The sequence below is a fragment of the Natator depressus genome, chromosome 1 (genome assembly GCF_965152275.1).
Source record: "Natator depressus isolate rNatDep1 chromosome 1, rNatDep2.hap1, whole genome shotgun sequence".
In the NCBI taxonomy this organism is placed as follows: Eukaryota; Metazoa; Chordata; order Testudines; family Cheloniidae; genus Natator; species Natator depressus.
In genome coordinates, this window is record NC_134234.1 from 298,837,553 (window position 1) to 298,860,128 (window position 22,576).

At 41.3% G+C, this 22,576-nt stretch overlaps 1 protein-coding gene across 3 annotated transcripts; it reads right to left on the reverse strand.

The window, feature by feature from the left end:
- Positions 1-5,397: 5,397 nt before the first annotated feature.
- Positions 5,398-10,219, reverse strand: GPR85 (G protein-coupled receptor 85). Of its 3 annotated transcripts, none has more exons than XM_074951976.1 (2): positions 9,812-10,219; positions 5,398-8,229 (listed from the first exon to the last, which is right to left on the reverse strand). In XM_074951976.1, the coding sequence occupies exon 2, from the start codon at positions 8,047-8,049 to the stop codon at positions 6,937-6,939; it is 1,113 nt and encodes a 370-aa protein (XP_074808077.1). In that variant the 5' UTR covers positions 8,050-8,229; positions 9,812-10,219; the 3' UTR covers positions 5,398-6,936. The 3 variants fall into 3 exon arrangements, with proteins under 3 accessions (XP_074808077.1, XP_074808083.1, XP_074808091.1); XM_074951982.1 differs by lacking the exon at positions 9,812-10,219 and adding an exon at positions 9,506-9,678; XM_074951990.1 differs by lacking the exon at positions 9,812-10,219 and adding an exon at positions 9,032-9,284.
- Positions 10,220-22,576: the final 12,357 nt, after the last annotated feature.

The window sequence follows — 22,576 nt, forward strand, 5'->3', positions numbered from 1 at the left end:
AATAACAAAGATCTTGCATTCTTTACTGAGAAGCAAGTACAGAATTGGACCAAAAGTTGCAAGCAATTACATCTGAGTAAAACTTCGTTTTGTTAGGCTGGTCGTTATGTTGTGTCCATAGTGCTACAGTTATATCAGAGTAGATAAACTGAAAACCTACGGAATTTTTTTTCTTTTTGGTGTTTACTTTCCACGTATATACTCATTGCATCAAAAGGAGCACTATTCTCTGCTGTAGGTGTCCTTTGACCGATGAAATTACAGTGAACCAAACAGACTGCTCTGGGTGCCGCACCCAGTAATTACCATAAACTATAACCCAGCAGCTAAGTATGTATTTCTGATCTTTATGATCTCCCACCAGAGTTCTCCCAGGCAAGGAAGCATGCCCTTAAGAGCAACAAACAAGAAATGTTTTGGCCTAAGTGGGAGCAAGTTTCAAAGCTGAGGAGCCCTTACAGAGAATGGCCTGTGAGGGAAGGAAAGGCACAATACCAGTCTCAGAAGTAGGGCGTGTGTGTATGTAAGAGAGCAGAAGTTTACCGAAATGTGCAAATGCACACACCACCGCATACCCCGAGAGTTAGTGCCATAGATATACATATTTGTACTCTTTATAAAACAAACCAAACCAAAAAGGCAAATCATCTCTCTCTCACACACATGCAAAAGAAGTTAGATGTAAAAGCAAATACATATATAGCTGCTGCTCAGGTGGTGCTGGGCTAAGCAGGGCAGGGCAGGGCAGGACCAGGCGAAGATGGCAGTCCTCTCCAGCACTTTCAAGGATACAAGAGGACACAAAGCATCCACTCTTCAACTTTTCAACAGACAGCAGAGCATATTGCCACTGGCTGACTGGGAAAGCTGATGTTGCTTTGTGGGGAGATTAGCATTCACCAATAGCCAGAGAGCTAATGCCAGACTTATGCTCCTCGTAAATCCCTCAAAACAGGGTTTACTTGGGGCACAGGCCTTGTGCTGGCCTTCTGCATATGAATTAATTTCATCATGGGAACAGCAGGATTGGGATTGTGGCTGGCCATTGCACAAGGGATGAGGGTGTAGGTGAAATCTTCCTTGCCCTCTTCTCCCTCTTGCACACCTGTGCCAGGGCAGTCTCAATCCATGTCCATTTTAAGGGCCTGACCTGCTAACACTCACTAATGTAGTGCTTTTTATTGTGAACAATCCTCTTTGACCATTCACACTAGCAAGCCCTGAATTTGCAAGGTTAAAATAAAGAGTCAGAAAAAACATAAGATTCTCATAACAACGTTAAAGTCCCATACAGCACATACATGCTGGTACTTGACAGTTGGGATTGTTAGGCTTTTAAATGCATGCTTTAATATACAGAACATGTAATATGACTGAGATAACATATTTTTCATTGCTATGAAAACCTGAGCTTGTGCATTATACTTTTCCGGACTATTTTTAATATATTTTCAAAACCTAAACCTGCATTCCTCACTGAAGTAAAACCGTTGTAACTTCAGTAGGAGTTTTGCTTGAATACAGAATGTATGAGCTGATCTTGAATGTGTAACTTTGACATTCATTTAAAATGAGAGAGGGAGTGAGGAGAGTGAGACTGCATGAAGCATGTGTCTTTATTCTATCAGTGGCTCACTCCTTTCTTCTGTCATTATCTTTGCTCTCTGACTTAGATTTTAAATATAACAGTGCAACAACATGGTGACACAACAATAGAAAGTCAACAATATTATTTCACACTCAGGATTTCTAGATATTACATTAAAGTGAAACTTGTTTTAAGCAACCAGTGAAGGGATCAACAACCGAGCAAGATTTGGTTGCTTAACAAAAGTGGCCTCCTAACAAAGGTGGAGCAGAAGTTTACTCACTTCATTTGGGGATACTTAGGCACAACCTCTGGAGACAGAAGGTTGCCTAATATTTGTATAGGTTTTGACTTCAGTAGATTCAGACCCTCCCTCTCCCTCCCCCCTTTAAAAACAAGGCCCATTTAAGATGTTTCATGTCAGGCACCCAAAACCACTAGTGACTTTTGAAAATCTTGATCATTACTATTTCTGTTAATAGGTGTATCTCAATTGTATGTATTACATGGATAACCAGATATATTTAATTTCAAAAGGTTAAATATTGTTTTTACCATAAGACGATGTTTCCTGTTTAGACAATAAAGAAAGATCCAAGTTACTTACTGCATCACTTCTTTGGTCAACATCTTTTTACATACTGATACCATTTAGCTAAATAAGAAAAAAAAAGAACTTTGCTATGTATCATGAGGCAATCTCTAACATAAACACATGCTTTCTCCATGTTAGCTAGCCAAAGACTCTCTGTGACCCAGAAGCTCCCTTTCTTTGGATATAAAGCACATGAGATACTTCCAAGTCATTCTAGGAAAATCGTTGTATATTATACAAGCTATTTGATTTGGGACTGGGATATGCATTGTACAGTGCCATATCGTCCCATCAATGGAGGGAAATTTATGACCCTTACTCATCAAATTGAGCCCACTGAACTCTTCTCACTGAAAGTCACTTCAATAATTAGTAGGAAAGAATTTTATACTGACTTGTAATAATGGAGAACAATATTTTAGGATGAACATCCTTCCTCTTCCTCTGAAAAGTCAATTAGAGGAATGCTGTAACATGCACTTAAATAGTGCTCAATGAATATAAATTAGAAGGAAGTTCACTACCTGGTATGTAAGATTGTATAACTATGTAATGGCTTGATAACTCAAAACTTTTAGTCAACATTTATTAAAAAACAAATGTTCTAGTCAAAATACACATTCTAATTCACCTCTGTGAAAGTCATCGAACTAGCTTCTTTACCCATCAGTAATAACATGCTGCTCCAGCAGTCGACTTGTATTAATAAAAGTAAATGTTCTTATGCATAAAAGGCAGAGCAAAGACAATGCAAGTGAACAAACACAACACACTTCAAAGGGGATCACCACACTGGTCTCCTATGCCCTCCAGGTCTAAAGATTGATTGAAAGCTGTTTTATAAGAATATTTTGTAGTTGTACAAAATGTTGCTTTCATTTACTAGCTAGATGTTGTTATCCATTTAACGTGTTTTTAAACTAAGACTTCACAAATCAGATGTCTCCTGGGCAACAGAACAATAATTATGGTCTCCTTTATTTTGGGGAAAAAAGTTACTTTTATTTTAACTTTTTCCTTTCTGGTTCACCTACTTCTTGGATGAAGCCCCATGGCACAGAGACCAGATCCTGTTAGCCAGGAAATGGGAAATGACAGCTCCGAAACTAGCAATACCAGCAGGGAACCTACTGCCTGCTATCTTCTTCTTCAGGAAGGGAATCCAGATGGCTGGGGCTTGTTGCTGCAGCAAGTGAATCCACTATTTGGATGGGGGTAGGCAGAAGGGTGGAGGACTGGGTGGGATGGTCCTAAAAGAGCACAGGAACAGGAGCAGAGAGAAACTAAGAAAATGAAACAACGCAGTTGGAAATGGGGTGGATAGGGAGGCTGCCTAGGGGTCAGAGGGGCAATTAAGGGGGAGGAAGGGAGTGGGGCTGGAGACACTTTGATTGAAGGGGCCTGTTCCTGCTGATTTCCTCCGATACTTCGTCAGTAAGATTAAAATGAAAACGGCTAACTTTAAGTTAAATGTGTGAGAATAAAAGGTAAATGCAGCTGTACAGTAGGATGATATTGTTATACCAGAAGAGACCAGTAACTCTTCTAGTCTACTATCATAGCTCTGGCAGTGGCCTAAACCCTGAATTTCAGAGGAAAGCAAAAAGCCCCCACAAGGAACCCTGACAACTGTGCAGTAATATGGAGAGAATCTTCTTGGCCCAATCAATTTATATCCTGAAGCATGAGGTTGATACATTAACCAGGATCAAAATGACAAGAATTACAATAACTGCACATGCTATTTTAATTCATGTAAGCATATAATCCTCATAGAAATCTTATTTAAGATATTTGCCTCAATAACATCATGTGCCAGTGAGTTCCACAGAGCAATTATATGTTGCATAAAACATAACTTAATGTGTTGTCTTTTAATTTCATTGAATGTCCCCTTGTTCCTTTATAATGGGACAGAATAAAAGGAAGTAGCTGTGACATAGGACCTCTTATAATGTAATTTTGAAAATAGTTCTGGCTTCTTGTCAAGTAATAACACAACTGTGTATGTTTAGTTAAAGTCCAAAGAATTGTATCAAACTGTATAACAAAGCATACTAATGTCAAAAAGAAATATATTTAGCAAAAAAATTGCTTTCAGACTTGTTTGTTGTTTATTATTATAATTAACATCTTTACTGTTTGCAAAATTTCCAGGGAAATAATTTTAAATAGTTTTTTTCCCACTGCAGAGTAAATACAGCCTTCTTAGTACTCCAGAATCAGAGCGTTCCAGAAATGTTCGGGTCTGCTTCTGCTACCAAATTATGTTAATGGGCAAATACCAATTGACTTTCTTAGGAGCCACACCCAGGCCTGAATCTGCAGTTTTTGAAAGTATCTTACTTGACAACTATCTGGCTAATCTTCAGAACCTATTATATGTACTACTATAACTTTATTTACAGCTTTATGTGTATGTACATCTTTATTACAATATGTAATATCAATTTTCCTTGTAAAGGTTACTATTTTATAGAAATCAGACTAAAGTTATTGCCAATCAACTGTTTAGTAAACTTAAGTGGGACAACTTCCAGAATTTTTCTCAACATATAATTTACTTTTTATTCCATTTTGCTATTTTAGACAAATTTTTAGCCATATTAATTTCAAAGCCTTTTTCAGTGTAATAAAAAAGCCTTTTTGCTAGAAGTTTCTTGGTCCCATTTCAAATTATGATCTGCAATATTCCTGGTCCAATGACAAATCATTAGTGTAGTGATTTTTCTGTTTCAAATCTGTATATTAAACTATGTCTCTCAACCAATCAACCTTGGTATAAAGTGTAAGTGAGGTCAAATAAACAGATTGCTCACTAAAAATCTGTGATCAAGTTGTCTGATCATATATAGACACAACTCTCTGAATTGCTGCATACACACTGTATAATGTTATCATACAAACTTAAGAATTTCAGTTACTGACTGCTGCTTGTGTATATTTGGATTACCCGGCTGGTCATAAAACTACAATGACAGAGTACACCAATATTTAATTAAAACCACTAGTCTTTTCTTTTAAACCTTAAGAAAACCAACATTCTTTATGTCTGACAGACTCATGATGTTGTGCTTCAAATGTATACACTTACCAAAATTAAACTGTGAAGTTTATGTCTAATACTGTGTTGTACCTTTAAATATAACTGACATCTTAGAATAGATAAGAGGGATAATTATGATAAACTACACAACAGTGCTATTGTAGATAATATCATTTATCAATCCTGTGGTCCCCATCATTCATGCATTTACAGTTTGCGAATACAGTGACTGCAAAGAATAATAATCCATAATGGCTACATTCTCAAATCTCATGCTAGCTCACTTGACAAAATAAAAAAGGTTAACTGTATAAAACTGGAAAAAATGTAAAATTTTATTCCAAGAAAATTAACAGGCTACACAGGTAAATTTTGGCAAATGCAACTTTATATTGAAATCCACACATCTGTACCTTAAAGAAGGAAAGACTCACAGACTCTAATGTATTTCTAAAATACTAGAAATCATATTATATGCTTCCACAAGTTAAAACTTAAAGAATTTAAAACAACCAATACACCAAAATGTGCAGAAAGTATAAACAAGACTGTGCCTTCAGTAGAATAAATGCTTCAAAAATTGTGCAAGATATCATACCAAGGCTGCGGTCTCCCTATGACAGCTGTCTTAAAATATAAACATACATCAACTGCCTGTGTTTCTCAGAGCAAACTAGAATGGGCAGCACACCTAGAAAAAATATCATATCATCCCAGTGATGTGCATACTGATTTTGGGAACCATAGCAGTAAAAAGGAAAGAGGATTATGTGATCGTTCATGCACTCCCAAATGACTGACCAGAGTTACTGATTCAATTTTCCTTGCTTATTTGCTTCATTGCTAAACAAAATGGAAGATACTAGATAACCCTTTAAGGCAACATGTGTTTATTCTGTATAATTATGACCATTCAATTATGACTGGGTATTACCTAGGCTAACGTTGCCTAACAGACTGATACCTAGCTTTTTAAAAAACATAAATAAGATGCCAATAAACTTTATACCAAATCAGCAAAAACCACAGAATACAGTTGAATGCTAGTAATTTCACTGTTAAGGAAATGGTACTTAGAAAGAGTAATATATTTGGAAAAAAAGAGTAAAGTCTAATTTGAACAAAAATACTGCTTTGGAATGCTCCCCAAAACTCACTCACAAGGCAAACAGATTTGTCAGTGTGATAATCCAATAATGCATGGCACATCTTTAATTAGTTACGGTACTTACGAGTCCCCAATTTTCAGTCTTTGCAAAACAATAATTGTATGAAATGTTTTAAACGTCTTCAGATGTCTAAAATTAGTTTTATCAACACATTAACCTCATATCAACTTAACTTATTAAGATGTCCAATGCTAATCGTTTTGATGGTCTTATTTTATGTAGTGATATACACAGCATTTAGCACTGATACTTAGCATCTGCAATCCTTATCTAGATTTCAACCACATAAAGGAATTCAGGGCAGTGGTTCAGTCCTTTTTTCTTAATTACAAACCTTCACCAGTGGTCAGCAGGAACACTTTTGGGTTTCAAATAGGATTATAGGTGAGCTATTGCAAAGACTGCAGAATGTTGCCCAAATCCTTATAGCTGCTGACTTCCCATTCTTGGTTTTCTTCTCAAGACATGGCTACAGGCCACAATTGCTTAGCAGATAAAGGGTAGTGTTTCACAAGGCTAAAGATTTACAGATGCTCCCTCATATAACACAGTAAGGTTCCCTTGGTAACCTGGATTTTCTGCAGTAAAGAAGGGTTGTACTGAAACAGCGCCTCAGCTCCCTGTTGGAGAAAATGCAGACAAAAGGATTGATTCCAGCCTGGGCAAAACTCATCCAGACAGCGGCCGTTAGAAATCCCCCTGGTACGACAGGCCCTCTTGCAAAAACTCTCCAGTAACAGGCTACCAAATAGGGACCCCACAAGGTCAGAAAGAGGAATGTCATAATGTAAAACATTCTGCTGATTCGCTTTTCCATTTTGAACTCATCTAAGACCAGTAGCCTTCTCCTGCCGGTGGTATTTGCATTTTGCCTGATTCCCAGCAAGGTTGGTGGTGTGGGACCCCTTCCAAATCCAGCCAGCCAATTAGCTGCTGCTTGACCACTGGCTCCAGGGCCATGAAAAGTCCAGTTCTGGCTCACCGCAGCAACGAACTGGACTGGCTTCATTTTCCTGCGATCATGAACGAAAAATATCAGCTTGAGGTAGACAAGCTGTGTGGCTAGGAGTATAAGGGCAAGAAGAAGCATAAATCCCAAAGAATCATTGGCCCTGAAAGAACGATGCTGAAATGTGCATTGGTCTTCCTCCCTAATGAATGAGTAGGTGCCCACGTCTAAAACTGGGGGGAAAGCCATAGCTACAGAAAGGGTCCACACCATACAGATAACTGCCAAACAAGTCCAGAAGGTCAGCCTTTTTGTATAAAACCGGTGGTGGGCAATAGCTAAGTACCTGGTGACACTTATGCAGAACAGCATGAAAGCAGTGTGAAAGCAGGACAAAACCCCCAAAAAGGCAATCACTTTGCAAGTAAGAGTCCCATACGTCCAAGTAGAGCCATTTTTTACAGAGGTGAAAACAAACGGGAAACAAATAGCAGATCTGAGGATGTCTGAGCAGCAAAGATCCAACAGGAAGTAGTAAGGAGCTCTATGCAAGGTCTTATCTTTGACTAGCAAAATGGAGATCAGAAGGTTACCCACCACACTGACTCCTATTATGAAACCCAGTGAAGTCAGTTTCAGAAAGGCTGTTAAAGGAGAGAGATTTTGTAAAATGTTGTCAGCTGCATGGCTGTAGTTCGCCATAGATGGATGGATGATATGGATATTGCCTCAGTCAAGTCTTATGATCTATATATAAGAACAAGGGAAAAATAGATCCATACATCTTACTGCAAATGTAATCCACAAACAGAACAGATCTTGTGTCTAGTCATACAGTACATCCTCTTTTCTTCTTTCTGACTTGTCATGCCATCAAAATATCTGAAAAAAAAAAGTGAGCTATCAGTTCTTAAGTTATTAAGTAATGATGTCAGAAAGTGCTAACAAAGATGTTAATTTATGGGGACCCAAATCAAGTTGTAAATCTGTGCACTATTTGTTTTTATATACCATGAGGCATTTTTTATATTACCTGCATACTTATTGTATAACATTTTGGCTTGTTTGTAATTTCATAGATTTGGCTTGTTTATTGCCCCTGAACTGATCAAACATATCATATTTGGTATACACCTTATATTTGGTAGAATATACAATTTTATAGTTCATGCCTCAAAGGCTTTATGAATAAAATGATCCCCAGTTCATAACTCCAGGAAATAATCATTGGCATCTTAAAAAAAAAAAATCCTAAAAGGCCACTTATATTTGCACATTACCTACATTTATTTTACATCTACATATTTGTCAATGTTTTAGAGGCAGCTGCTGTGTTGATATGGATCATACCCAAAGAAACCCTGCAGAATTTATGCTTTTTAACCCGTCACCAAAGCACATTAATCACAGTGTTAGCTCATGCACATTGTAAAAGAAAATGGTATTCACTGTTTTTTCCCCTGTAAACCATGATTTTGTCATTTAGGTTTGAAATAAACACAGATGCTAGACAGACAACAGCACTGTGCTTTAAAGGTTCCCCCCCGTCCTTCTTCTGCCCCCCCGCTTTATTATTATAAATCTTTAAAGCCCCAACATTATCTTTAAAGCCCCAACATTATTATTAAACCCTGGTAAATGTAAACATTGAAGGGGAGGGGGGAAGGAGAGAAAGGAAACACACCCAAGAAATAATTCCCTTCCATTGAAAGGGCTGTCTCTGGCTGTGCTTAAATAAAGGCATAATGAACAGATCTTCCTTTAGTTAATTAGGACTCCACGATTTACACAAATTCTCCGGCTGAATTGCAACTGAATACATTTCATGCAAAAGAAAAAAAAATACAATCAAAAATTGCCTGCTGCTTTTCCAAAGCCCAGGGACAAGAGCCACTGCAAGTATGATCAGGCTCCTCTGTTATTCACATGAAGTGCTTCCTATGCCACCTCGGGTGTACAAAGGAGATTCACACTGAATTCCACCAGAATCCTTCCATTCTTACCATCCACAAAGCGCCTGATTACTGCTGTGTAAACAGAGGCTGATCGGATCGTGGCAACGTTTTAAACCCATGAAATCCTTCTCCCCCCCTCCCCCCCCAGTTTCCCCCTCCTTCCCCTCTCTGTCCGACGCACAGCTAGATCGGCATGCACACACCTACACAGCGAGGCCGGGGGAGCCTTGCTTCTGGGTTGCAAGGGCGCCTTGGGTGCTGCGGGTGCTTTGCAGCCCCTTTTGCCCTGCGCCTGCCCAGCCTGCCCGGCCCTGGGCCGCTCAGACGGAGCCCGGCTGAAGATGCATGGTCTGTGGGCACGTCCATGGTGCAGTTTAGTTTGAAAATAATAAAATAATAAGAATGATAAAAAACCCGGGGGAGGCAGCTCACTCCCCCCTCCCCGCAAAGCCAGCAGCCGCGCCAGCACGGTGCCCCCCAGGCCGCCCCTCCAGCCCCTCTCCTCCTACCTGTTGGTGCTGGAGAGCCACACACACTACAGCGTCGGCGGGCTATAAATTGCTCAGTGGGGCTGGTGGTTGGGTTTTTTTTTTTTTTTTTTTTTTTTGCCTTGGTACCTGGACCGAGAACCTAGTCAGTGGCTCTGGCGGCGCATGCTCACTGCGCCTCCTTCAGCTCCCAGCCTCGTCCTCCCCTGTCGCAGCGGCACAGTGTCTCTCCCCGTAACGCCGCCGCCGCCGCCGCCTGGCTGAGCCCAAGGCGGCTGCCCGTTGCCCTTGCCCTGTGCGGCTGCCCAGCCGGAGTTAGTGGGGAGCCGGGGCCAGCCAGCGGGGCGGGGGATTCGGCTGCCCAGCTCCTCGCCCATGCCTTTGCACTGGCCCCTCCCCGCGCCGATCGGGGCCGCGGAAGGCGCCTGCCTTTCCTGCCGGCTGCAGGCTGGTACATTGCAGCCCCTTAGGAGGCAGAGGTCTGTCGTTGGCTGCTGCTGGGGATGAGGCCCAGGTCTCCGGCTCTCACACCGCCCCCCAGTTGGTTCGCTCTTTAGCAAGGGTCGAGGGGCCCCAAGCCAAGGGCCATCGCTGGAAGGGATGCAGAGGGGTGATGGGGAAATACACCCCCCCCCACTGTAGGTCTGTTTGTTGTGAAGCAAGTTTTGAGGATTTCAATGAAAAACTTGCAGAACTGCCCCTGCCCCTTACAGTGACAACAGCACAGTTCATGGTAAGGCGACAGACCACCATTTCCCCTGCCCCCAATTGTCTAGGAAGTGCAGTAACATGTCCCGAGAGCATCCAAACAGCAGTGTGTGTGTGTCAGTGCCTATGGAAATATTAAACTGACGATAGAGCTATAAGGCTCCGCATATGGCGAGGTTTAGATGTTGTCCCAGTCGGGAACCGCTGGAATGAAATGCAAGTGCTATGAGATGGCATTGCTGACCAAAGGCTATTGCAATACGTTATTCCCATTCTCCCTGTGTGGTATACAATTCACTCTACTTGTTGGATATCAATCGCAATATTTAAAACTAGAAAAACATGAGGATTTTGTATTAAACCTCATAGAGCATGTCCCTTTGCCCTCTGGCATATTTAATCTTATACAAGATTATCTGGGAGAAGCACAGGGAAAAAAACAACAACTACCAAAAATAATTTAGTTTATTTCAAGACTGTTATGGAACAACTAATTGTTGGTGGGGAAATTTTGATCCTGCAAGTCTTCCGCATGATGAACTTCTATTCAAGTCAAAGGGAACCCTTTCTAGGATGGATTTGTAGGGTTGAGCTCATTATTTGTAGCTCAGGCCTTTCAGAATACAGTTATCTTGACATCATTAGTAGATTGCAGTCCTTTTTGTTAATCTGCTGTCAGAATTGTTTGGGATTTGTTTCACTTTTAAAGTGACCTTGAATTCAATGGCAAAATCCATTAACTTCAGTGGGAGTACTATTTGGCCCAAAGGGACTGCAGCGACTGAAAAGTGTGGTTATTGAAAGCAAAAACAAAACAAAAAAACCCACTCCTTAATGTGTATTATTCACTTCAGATGAAATTCCTCTTTGTGAAGAGAGCTCGCACAAAGCTTATGTACAACTTCGGTCCCATTTTGAGGACTTTGATGCTCAATTTATGCATAGAACATGTATGTGCACTGCACACGGGGTTAATTTTAACCTTCAATAATTGACTCTGTGGGTGATTAAAAAGGTTATTAAAGTTACATCACTTCAAGGTGTACAATTGTTACTCCATAGTCACCTTAGCTAATTTTCTGTATTCAAATACATGTTCCCAAGCGTATTGTTAAACAATACTTTTTTCTTATACTTATGGTTAAAAAAACTTTAAAGACAAATAAATGCCTGCTATGATCTGGCAAATTGAATAGACTGATCAAATACACTGGAAGAATTCCCTGAATAGCTTGAAAATGATGTACTTTTGATAATAGCATCTCAGCTGTATCTTCAACATTCTGATTAGGAATCAGGTCGGCTGATGTATAACTCATTGTTGAATATAATTGTTATAATATGCGCACAAGTAGGATTTATTCATAGAACACAATCTGGTAATGTGTTCACACAGTAAGAAAATATATAAAAAAAAGATGGTCTAATGCAGATTAACACTACTTATTGCACATGTGTAATTTCAGAATCCAAACACCAGTGTTTGGAGGAATATGTTTTGTCACAGGGTGTGCTGACTTTTTAAGGGGTTGGGCTGCTTCCTCAGTAGAGGGACCAAAGTACCGGGATCATGTGACTAGGAACCTGGCTGGCTGGGAAGACTCTAAGAAGAGCAGATCTGGGAGTGAGTGGTCCATCAAAGAGTGGGAAGAAAGTCAGGAAAGGGCTTGGGAGGAGGCCTAGGCTGAGTAACTCTCCAGAGCTCTTAGGTGGAAGGCCTGGGAGAGAAGTCTGCAAGGAGCAGGAACCAGCTAGGAGGAAAGCCTCAGCAGGGACCGAACTAAGAACCCAATATCAAAGGTATGAGCCAGTTAGGAAGGGTGAGTGGAAGATACATTGTTTTGAGCTTAATGTTAATAAACCAGATTTCTGAAAAGAGGAGAGTTATTGGGAAAAAACCATCTGCGATGTGAAGTCTGCTTAAATGGGAAGAAGTGGAAATTGAGACAGTATCAGGGCCTGAAGACAGATTCTGCTAAAGATAAGGAGTACTTGTGGCACTTTAGAGACTAACCAATTTACTTGAGCATAAGCTTTCGTGAGCTACAGCTCACTTCATCGTATGCATCCGATGAAGTGAGTTGTAGCTCACGAAAGCTTATGCTCAAATAAATTGGTTAGTCTCTAAGGTGCCACAAGTACTCCTTTTCTTTTTGCGAATGCAGACTAACACGGCTGTTACTCTGAAACCTGCTAAAGATGACAGGTGGAGCCAAAGGATCAAAACATGGGAGTTAAATCCTGGCCCTATTGAAATCAATAGCAAAACTCCCAGTTACTTCACTGGGATCAGGATTTCAGTTCAATGGCTATAAATTATCAATACACAAACAGCAGAATATTCATTCCACCATTCCCATGCTTATATGGATAACTGAGGTGTTGGCTAATGTTCCTGAAAACTGGATGTTTGCGATGTCTGTTTATTCTCCATAATGCAATTTGTAGAGCAATTTTGTGGGGTTTCTTCAGAATAGCACAGATGCTCCGCAAGGGTAAAACCCAGCTCAGTGCAGAGGGCCAGCACAAGGTGTATCTACTGCTTATGTGACTGTGATAGGCTGTTATCAAAAGTATATCCTTTTCAAACCACTCATGGAATTCTTCCAAGAGAAATTTTATCTTTGCGCAGAAAGCCAGAATAAACTCGGTGTACCACTGAAGCCCCAGTTTAAAATGTAGAAATAATATTTAATCAGGCCTAATGTGATACATAGACCTGCATGGGCTCTCTGCACAGGGGTGAATTTCACCCCTATTGTATTTGATTGGTATTTGTAAGCTCTTAGCAGTGCCATGGCCTTGTGCTGTGCCTTGCTACAGGGATGAATTTCACTCCAACTGCCCCATACATCCCACACTGCTTGTATTATACTGTGTTTGCCATACTTCTTGCTTGTGTGTAGTAAAATTTACCAGTTCTGTCCTAAAACTATGCAAGCAGCAGAAGGCAGGGAAGATGTAAATCAAGGTGAATGCATGAGGTGTGTAAGGAAAACACCTGTGGTGTCGGTGTGTACGTGCATCGTCTTTACAATGAAAGACCTGTTTTGGAGCATGAGGGACTAATAGTGATGAACTTATCCAAATACAAATGACAGGTGGACAAGGCCCAAATGGTCAGACAGTGAGGTGGCCCGTAATGTGCAAGGGAGAGATTGCTGAAATACGAGGACACTTTTTAAACAGTGGGCTAAAATCTGGCATCAAATCTCTGTTTTCAGCCTTTGTGTATTATTGTAAGCTAAGCTGAAATGCCTAGGCAAGGCTGTGCTGCAGTTTGACATACTTCAAAGAGAGTGTCTCTGTCCAGGCACATGTCTCACACATATCTGAAGTAGAAGCTTCAGGAAGGGATGCTGTTTTGCAAACATTTTACATGCAACACACAACTGGATCCTGTGCTATTTTCTAAAAATCTCTTACTGTACTCCACTTCAGGAGCATAAGTTATTCTTACCTATAGACTCCTTTACTTTCTTTACATGCATGTCCACTAGGGAAATTTATATACATGTTTATTGCAATTGCATGATATGAAGAGGTTTTTTTAAAAATAAATATAGGATCAAATCCTCAAGAATAATTAATGAGGTTCTTGAAAATGTTTCAAAACTGCCTTGGCAACTTTTTTTTTCATTGAGATAAAACATTTAAGGGAGAACTCATTGTCGCTTACTTCCTGTTCATACAGAGTAAGCCCTGATTTTAATTCACAGCGTACTCTTAGTTATGCATAAATGCAGAAAGGTCAGAGTATCACACATAGTACGAGGCTTGTTATTTTCCACAAAGTATTTATTTTCTTGTGTCCGTATACAACAGAGACACTTTAAAATTCAACAGCCCACAATGTCTGTAACTCACTTGTGATTTATTGAAAAGTTACTGAATTGCTAATGATTTCAAAGCCACATTGGAGTGATAATTCAAAATTCATGTCTTTAAAAGATACAGCCATCCAGATCTTCACTTTGGTGTAACTCCCCTGAAGTCAGCAGAGCAATGGACATTTGTACCAGCTGAGGATCTGGCCTGAAGTGAATAATAACAACACTTAAAAAAAAGCCAAATTTTGCAACATTTCTGTAGTAGTGGCCACTTTGGATTCCTGACCAATTAGATGTGTAAAGGTTTTTAAAATGATATAATATTTGTATTTATGTTGCTAATAATTCAGTGAGGTAGACTCCCACATCCATATTCAGGCACCTGCCTGATTCAAAAGTACTGAGCACTCAACAATTCATATTAAGCTCAACGGGAGCTGTTGGGTGCTCAGCACTTTTGGGGGAGATGCCTATATATTTAAACATGGATGTAGGAGCCTAACCGTAGGCTCCCATTTTGGCAAATCCTATTCCAACCTTTATCTTTAGGTAACATGGTCAATGCATAGTGATGGCTCAACATGCTGCAAAACAGTAGGATAGAGCTAGTTGGAAACTGGAAATTCCACTCCCATAAAAATGTCACATTTAAAACAAAAAATCATCCTAAATCAGGGCAAAATGTCAGAAACACAACTGCAGTGTGAGTTGTTGAGTGCGCTGTACTTTTTAAGATCAGGCAGATGCCTGCATATGGCTTTTGGAGCCTACCTCATTAAATTATTAGAAGATTAAGTTAAAAATATCACACCAGTGAAATTCACAAGAGACTTCCAAGCCCCGAACAGGGGAGCCATCATTTTGATGTTTCCCAACATCCAATTGACATTTTTCAGCAAAACTGAAATTTCCCCAAGGAAAATCAATTTTTGCAAAAAAGGGCATTTTCTGTTGGGAAATCTTTTTGATGGAAAATTCCCAGCTTGCTCTGCAGTAGGATCTGCACTGAGATCTCAAGTGCCTAACCTTGTAGGGATGTTGATTGGTACGAAGGCCATACCTCTCTCCTGGGAAGAAGTAAGACCCTCACATCATCCTCAAGTGAACCCTGTGGACCAACTTCAGAACAGCATTCATGCTGCATCTAGTCCCCTCAGTCTGAAAGTCTATTTAAGGCATTGGTAATTAAAGATGTAGTGGGAGGAATAGGAGGCTCAGGAAAACCTCCCCCCATCATTTCCTCCTCCCCCCAGAAAAATAAAATTGCCCCAACCCTACAAACTCTTCACAGTATCATACTCAGTAACCGAGAGGCACTGAAACACACATATGACTACTAAAAATAGACTTATAGCAGGACTGACTCATTTATTTCATTTGTTTTCTTCTAAAGTTTAATGAATCCAATTACTGATACATATTTTAGTATAAGCTTCATTAGAACATGGCTTTCGAGTGCTATAAATATACTTGATTCACTGGTTAGCTTTGTTCTCTGTGTCATACAGGAATGTGTGTATACCATCACGGGTGCAGCACCATAACCTGTATAGATACAGATAAAAGAACTTGTACACAGGTCTGAGTTCATTACCAGATCCCCAGAGGTGATAGTCATCACACATGGCCAAAGTCTGTCTCATAGGTGATGTGAAAAAATGGTGGCTGGAAGTGGGCAAGAGACTGGGCTTGGAGCTTCCCCATAGTTACATTGCAGATACTAGGCTGTAGTGACTGCAGCCAGTGACATCACTCCCACAGGACTGATGCATGGCTCAGGCTATGTCTACACTGCACATTTGTCCTGGCTCTGATTCAGGTCTGAGCCCAAGCCCTGGCTGCTTCCATCATTCTGACTTGAGACTGTAATCACCCACGTCCTAGAACCCTGCTAGGGGAAAGGGTCAGAGCCCAAGTCCGCTGAGACTCTGGTCCAAGCCCTATCATTTTGCAGTGTGGATGCAGCTCAAGCCACAGACCTGAGTCAGACAGTCAGCATTGTGCAGTGTGGACACGTTAATGTGCCTGTGAGACCTGGGTCCAGCAATTGTAAACCCAGGTTTACCATGCAGTATGGGTGCTCAAACACAGGTTTGAAAACACAGAGTCTGCAAGCCCAGGTCCCACAGCCCAGGGTTTACAATGCTGTGTAGACAAACCCTGTCAGACACACTGGCCATGCCCACACATCTCCACTGACCTGTCCACATTCCCACTCCTTCTTACCTCCACAGTGGGTCTGCTGTGCTTTGGTCTTTTCACAGCACAGGAATGAGTGAGTGTGGGGCAGAATTTCACCCCATCTTCTTTCACTTACATACTATGCTAGCCAGTGCCAATCAATCTAACAGCTCTGTTGATTTCAACAGCGCTGCGCTAGTTTACATCAGCTGAGGATATGTCCCTGTGGTTTTAAAGGCATAAATTATTAACTGTAGAAACAGATGGTCAACAAAAAGCCAGTAGATTGTCATTTTTGAACAGTGCAATTGGTTGTTTTGTGTTCCGTTTGCCCACCTCACCCCTTCTTGGCTATTATGTTTGACAGCTTTTTTGTCTAGGCCACATGTAACATTGAGTTTTCAATGAAATGCTTACTCAGAGACTATTAAATGCACTGGGCTTACCTTGCTAAATGGGAAGTCAAAGCTGGAAGTAAGCCAGCCACTGATGAAGCAGAGAGCAGCTGGTACACTCTTCAGTGTCATGGCCTTACAGGGTGCCAGTCACTAGCATTCGGTGGGTGGTGCTTCATTTGTTACTAGCCTGGATGCCAGTGAAACCTCGTTGACAGTGAGTAGCAGGGTGACAAATCTGAAACAAAAACAGGTTTTAAAAAAGGAACCTAGAAATAGTTGTGAGACACGAACAGGCTAACTTCTAGCGGACAAAAGTGTGACACCACTATAGCCCCAGTGGACACTAGTTAACTATGTGAAGAAAGAGCTTTGTTTAAAAACTGGAGGCTGAACAGTCCTGTGTCTGGGGCAGCACATAGCTACACCACACACAGAGGAGATGTTACACTTCAACCTACCCTGGAGCTTCCCAGTGTGTACTGGGGTAGGGGCTGAGTGTTTCTCCTGGTGAGTGCGCTTGGCAGGCTGGGGCGGGGGGCGGCAAAGGTTGGGTGGGGGCCTGGCCCCATTTCCTTTTGAGCAATTTACTCACTGGGGGGAATTAGGTAAGGGAGTACTCCCTGCTCCAAAGGATTGCTGTGGTGCTTGGCTTCTTCTGCGCCCACATACATCATCACTGCAAGGGGGAATATATCCTAGGTCTACTGCCTTCCACACAACCCTGGTGAGGGGTGGCAGGGAATAGGAGAGGGTCAGGATATCACAGAGAAGGAAGGGAAGGGACTGTAGGTCGCTGGGGAAAAGGACTATTTAGCAATAGTATTTTCTGTATCCAGAGAAGGCAATTGACCAGGAGAAGACTGTCACCCACCGCATTGGTAGGGCTTTCAGGCTCCACTCATGGCAAAGGCTTGGAGGTGTAAACTTCATGTTAGAAACCCTGACTCTCAGTGGTGCCAGTGGTTCAGATCCAGGTGTTAGATAAAACTGAGTTCCCTGGCAGTTTGTCTGATATTTTCAGGATGTTAAGAACACTACAGACCCGATTGCCCATTACCTTCTGCTGTTATTGACACCTTTGCAGAGGGAATGCAATGCAGGAGTAGGAGGACACCACTCTATACGGCACTCAGTTTGCACAGGTGTAAACGACCACACAAGATCCAGGGTGATGAAGAATCAAGCCCCACAGCTTTGTTGGCAGCCTGTGGATGTTGAGGTCCAGTACCAGCTGGGAGCCCTGTGTATCCCCTATGTTGTGGCTTTAGGTTTTAGGATCTACATAGTGGGGAATTCTCCTGGACACTCCTTTGTACTGCTCCAGACATGTCACAAACCACTTGCATGTTAAAGGCCTGCCTTTCCTGCTGTCCCAGACTTGGCATCTGGCACATGGAGCTATAGTTTAATATTCTGCAAACAGAATGAAGAGTGAAATGTGATGATTTAGAACACAAACCAAGGAGAGACAATTTTAGATGTTACAATGCTTGTTGGGAATGCAGAAAACAAGAGAATCTCTTTGGCTGAGGGCTAGACATCTCTTAAACAATGGAAGATTAAATTCTGCAGAAGCTGATGGAGCCATCGGAGAAGTGCTGAGATGGCACATCAGGAACTGTATCCACACAGCTCCAAGAAGACCACAGAAATGTAATATGATAGTACAGCATCTTCTATTTCATTTGGGCATGGTATAAAGGGATAACTGTTTTACTAGGCCCTCACCCAGGAAACTAATCTAGCCTAATGATAGTGAATGGCAATAACTGCTGCTTAATTGGACTAGTATTAGCATAAATTTAGCTAGAGCTACGTAATTTAATGGTGATTAACCAAGTGCCAGGTTAGGGCCTGTTTCCATGCCTGATGTAATCAATGGAAATCCTTCCATTGGCTGCAGTGGGCACTAGATCAGGCTCAAAATGCCCAGTTCTGAGATCTGATCTTTTAAACTACAAACTGGTAAATAAAGATTGAGCCATATTCTTTCCTTGGTACTCAGGAGCAATATGGCAGGTTTCTGGTGGTGTCTAGCTAAATACTTCTGTATTATAAAACCTACATACTCTACTATCTACACTGCAGTCCTAGGCGCAGTTGCAGCATATGGTGACATACCTGAGTGAGCTTTGATCTGGCTAGCTTGGATACCAATATGAGTAAAGCTGAGGCAGCACGGCCTTCAATCCATTCCCAGGGTCCTGGGCAGGCTTGTGCCGCCCAGGCTGATGCCTGTCCTGCCATGGCTTCACAAGCTATCTAGATTAAAGCTAGCTTGGGTATGCCGACATGTGCTGCAATTACAGCCTCTTATTCAGTGTAGATGTACCCTCTGTTACAGTGGCTTATCCTGGGGTAACTCCAACGGCACCGGGTATGTCTACACTGCAATCTGGAGGAGCGACTGCAGCATGTGTAGGCATACCCAAGCTAGCTTTTATCAAGCTAACTCATTAAAAATGGCAGTATAGCCACAGCAATGGGAATAGCCTCCTTAGTACACTCCTTCCCAGGACCCTGGGCGCATACTGGGGCATCTATCCCATGCAACCGCCTGCATCACCATGGCTACGGTGACTTTTAATGAGCTGGCTCTGTCACAGCTAGCTTGGGTATGTCTACATGGGCTGCAATCACATGGCCCGACTGAAGTGTAGACATACAAAATTACAGCTGAGTCTCTAGTACCACACACACACACACACACACACACAGAGTGGAAAGTGAGTGTAAAATGGAGGTAAAATGCTACCAAATAAGAATACTCAACTCACCAGAGATGGTAGTATTTTACCATGACTTTCATTGTGGCTCACTCTTGTGATTTTATCATAACTCTCACAATATTTGGTCTTTTTCTTGAAGTCCCAGCACCTGGGATGTTGTGATATTGCAAGAAACTTAATTTTTTTGGGTGGAAACTGGGCAAGGTTCTAGCCCTCATGGTTGCAAAGAAAATCTGGACAATGTGAGGCTTAAAGGCTCAGAAACCATAAGGCCAATATAAAGAGTCTCCAGTGGTTTTGGACACAAATATTATATATTTTTTGGGGGGGGGACTTGTAAACTCTTGGGGTTAACAGTACTGACTTTACCCAAGCGCACACAACTGCAGAAGGTGCCAAGCAGTGGTGTAACTGAAAGTCGAATTTGACTCGGCACGGGCACGTTGAGTGACAGGAAGAAGGACTCTTTGGGATGGTTCTAGTGTACAAGGAGGGAGCAAGAAAAAGAAATTTACTGTTTACACATTTTCACTAGTCTTAAATATATTTCGTCTCTGGAACACATTCAGTAACTTAAAAAATGTAATGTAAAAATGGGATCTACATACTAATAATTAGTGATAATCATAATAATACAGTTTCAGACATTCTGGGACATGTGTCTGGCCATAAATACACTCATCAAATGATCAGACATGCTGATTCCTCACAGCACATCCACAACTTGTAGTGATCTCCCAGTAAAACATACCCTATTATGTAATGTGTCATTGTGTCATGCTTTGTAAACTTGAGGTATCAGAGAATATTTAATCATTTTATACTCCCTTGCCCACACATATATATTCACATAATGGTGAAGTATGTATCTTTGCATATAGTTAGGTTTGCCCAAGCATTTTCATTCTAAATTTTCCTTTTCATTTTCTTATTACTTTCTCAAATCTTTACTGTTTTGGCTAAAATGTGGAAAGTTTGTTCTCAATGCAAGAGGGATTCCCCCCCACCCCCGGAAGTATCAGATAAAATGGTTCAGATCTTTTTCAAATACAGAGAGTGAAAAATATGCAAACTTTCTGCTATTTTTTTTCTGATTTTTTTTTGAACAACATTTGCACATCTGCAGGAGGTGATGGGAACCAGAAATTTGGCAGGGACGCAGTGCCAGAGTCAGGCTCCTGTGTGGACTGATTTAGCAAGTGTGGCTGGAACACCCTTCAAGAGCTATAATGGGGCAGAGTAAACATTATACAGGCTACCTTAATGATGGCATTTTCAGACCTATGACTGCTTCACATTACAGTGAAATCCTGGCCCTATTGAAGTCAATGGGAATTTTGCTATTGACTTCACTTTGGCCAGGAGTTCATCCTTAATGTTGTACTTAAGGATATGCTTAAGTGCTTTGCTGAAACAGGGCCATATGTATATTCAAACATGGCTCCTAACAACTGAATACAGTAAAGTACATTAAAATCAGGAACCTGACAGTGTGTGATTAAAAAAATGCCAACATTCTCTTTAATGAAAAAACCTACATGCCAAGTCACTTTTTAAGGCTTATGAACTAGAACAAATGCTGGAAAGCATGAAAGGAGGGTTTGTGATCACAGCAATTGCTTTCAACAAGCTGAAATGAAGAAAAGGAAACAAAAAGTACAGTAGACTTTGATTTGACATTAATGAATGGTTTCATGTGAATACAGCTCAATTGTACAGTTTCTTGGGAATAGCTTTTTTTTTTGGTGTCTGTCCCATAATCATAGTGGGGAAAGTGAAATGTTTGTACTGGCAGGTGGTGTGAGAATTTTCTCAGTGACTGTTTGCACCAAGCACTAGTTTAGAGCTTTCTTTATTACCATGATCCAGAGAAAATATTCTACACACACATATTATGGGAATTTACAGAAACATATGTACTAATAAAACCTTATAGAAATTTCTGACTCTCACGTAACCTGTACATTTACCTGATCTGGTAATAAGACCATAAGCAGTTACTGAAAGCAGTTGGCACGGATCAACCAATCACAATGAAAAAATTATCTTTCAGTTAAATTTTCTTCCTCAAGGCTTAATTCTTGAGAATTTGGAGTATGCTTGTTACAAAGAGAAAAAGAGAAAATGGTTTTACATCACTAGAAAATAAAAAGCAAAACCCCAGCCCTTCAACAACTGTGTAACCCTTCTGCCTGTCAAAGTTGGCAGCAACAAGGGCCGGATTCAGTATCTAGGGGTTCCATTCCAATAAGAGAATGCAAAACCAGCTCGAGCCCCCACCCAGTGACCTGGGACAAATATATACCACCCCCGCTGTGCGACTCCAAGAGGCAATACTTCCCCTCTCGCAAGCATATAGTCTGAGTGTAGCAAAAAGCCTTTTAATAACAGAGAGAAACAATGTGGCATTATGTTGGGGAAACACCAACAGGATTCATAACACAACCCATGAGCAAAAAACCCACCCCAAGAATATTGGGGCATGTCCTTTCCCTTTGGTTCTTGAGTCCAGCAACCCAAAATCACCCAAAATCCCAAAAATCCAACGACCCAAAAGTCTCTGTCCCTGGTCAGGGCAGCCCCAGAGTTCGAAAGTTTATCTGCAGAGTTTTACCTCCCAACCTGGGTGGAGATGGGGGGGTGGTGGTTAAGTGGCACCTTATGTGATCCAAAGCTGATTGCCCCACCTCTCCATGGGGCTCCGCTCTGCCAGCTGCCCCATGAATCCAATAAACTGCTCTGCTCTACTAGCCGCTCTGCTCTGCTATATATCTTCAGGCTCCCCTACTACTTAACACAACACTCAGTGATTTCAGCTCTTAGTAAGTTTAGCTCTTTTGTGATTTCAGCTTGTAGTGGGAGAGCCTCAGTACTGGTGCACCATTAGCCCAAAGTGAATTCAGCTCAACAGCCTGTAACTATGATTCCTAATGGAATCAA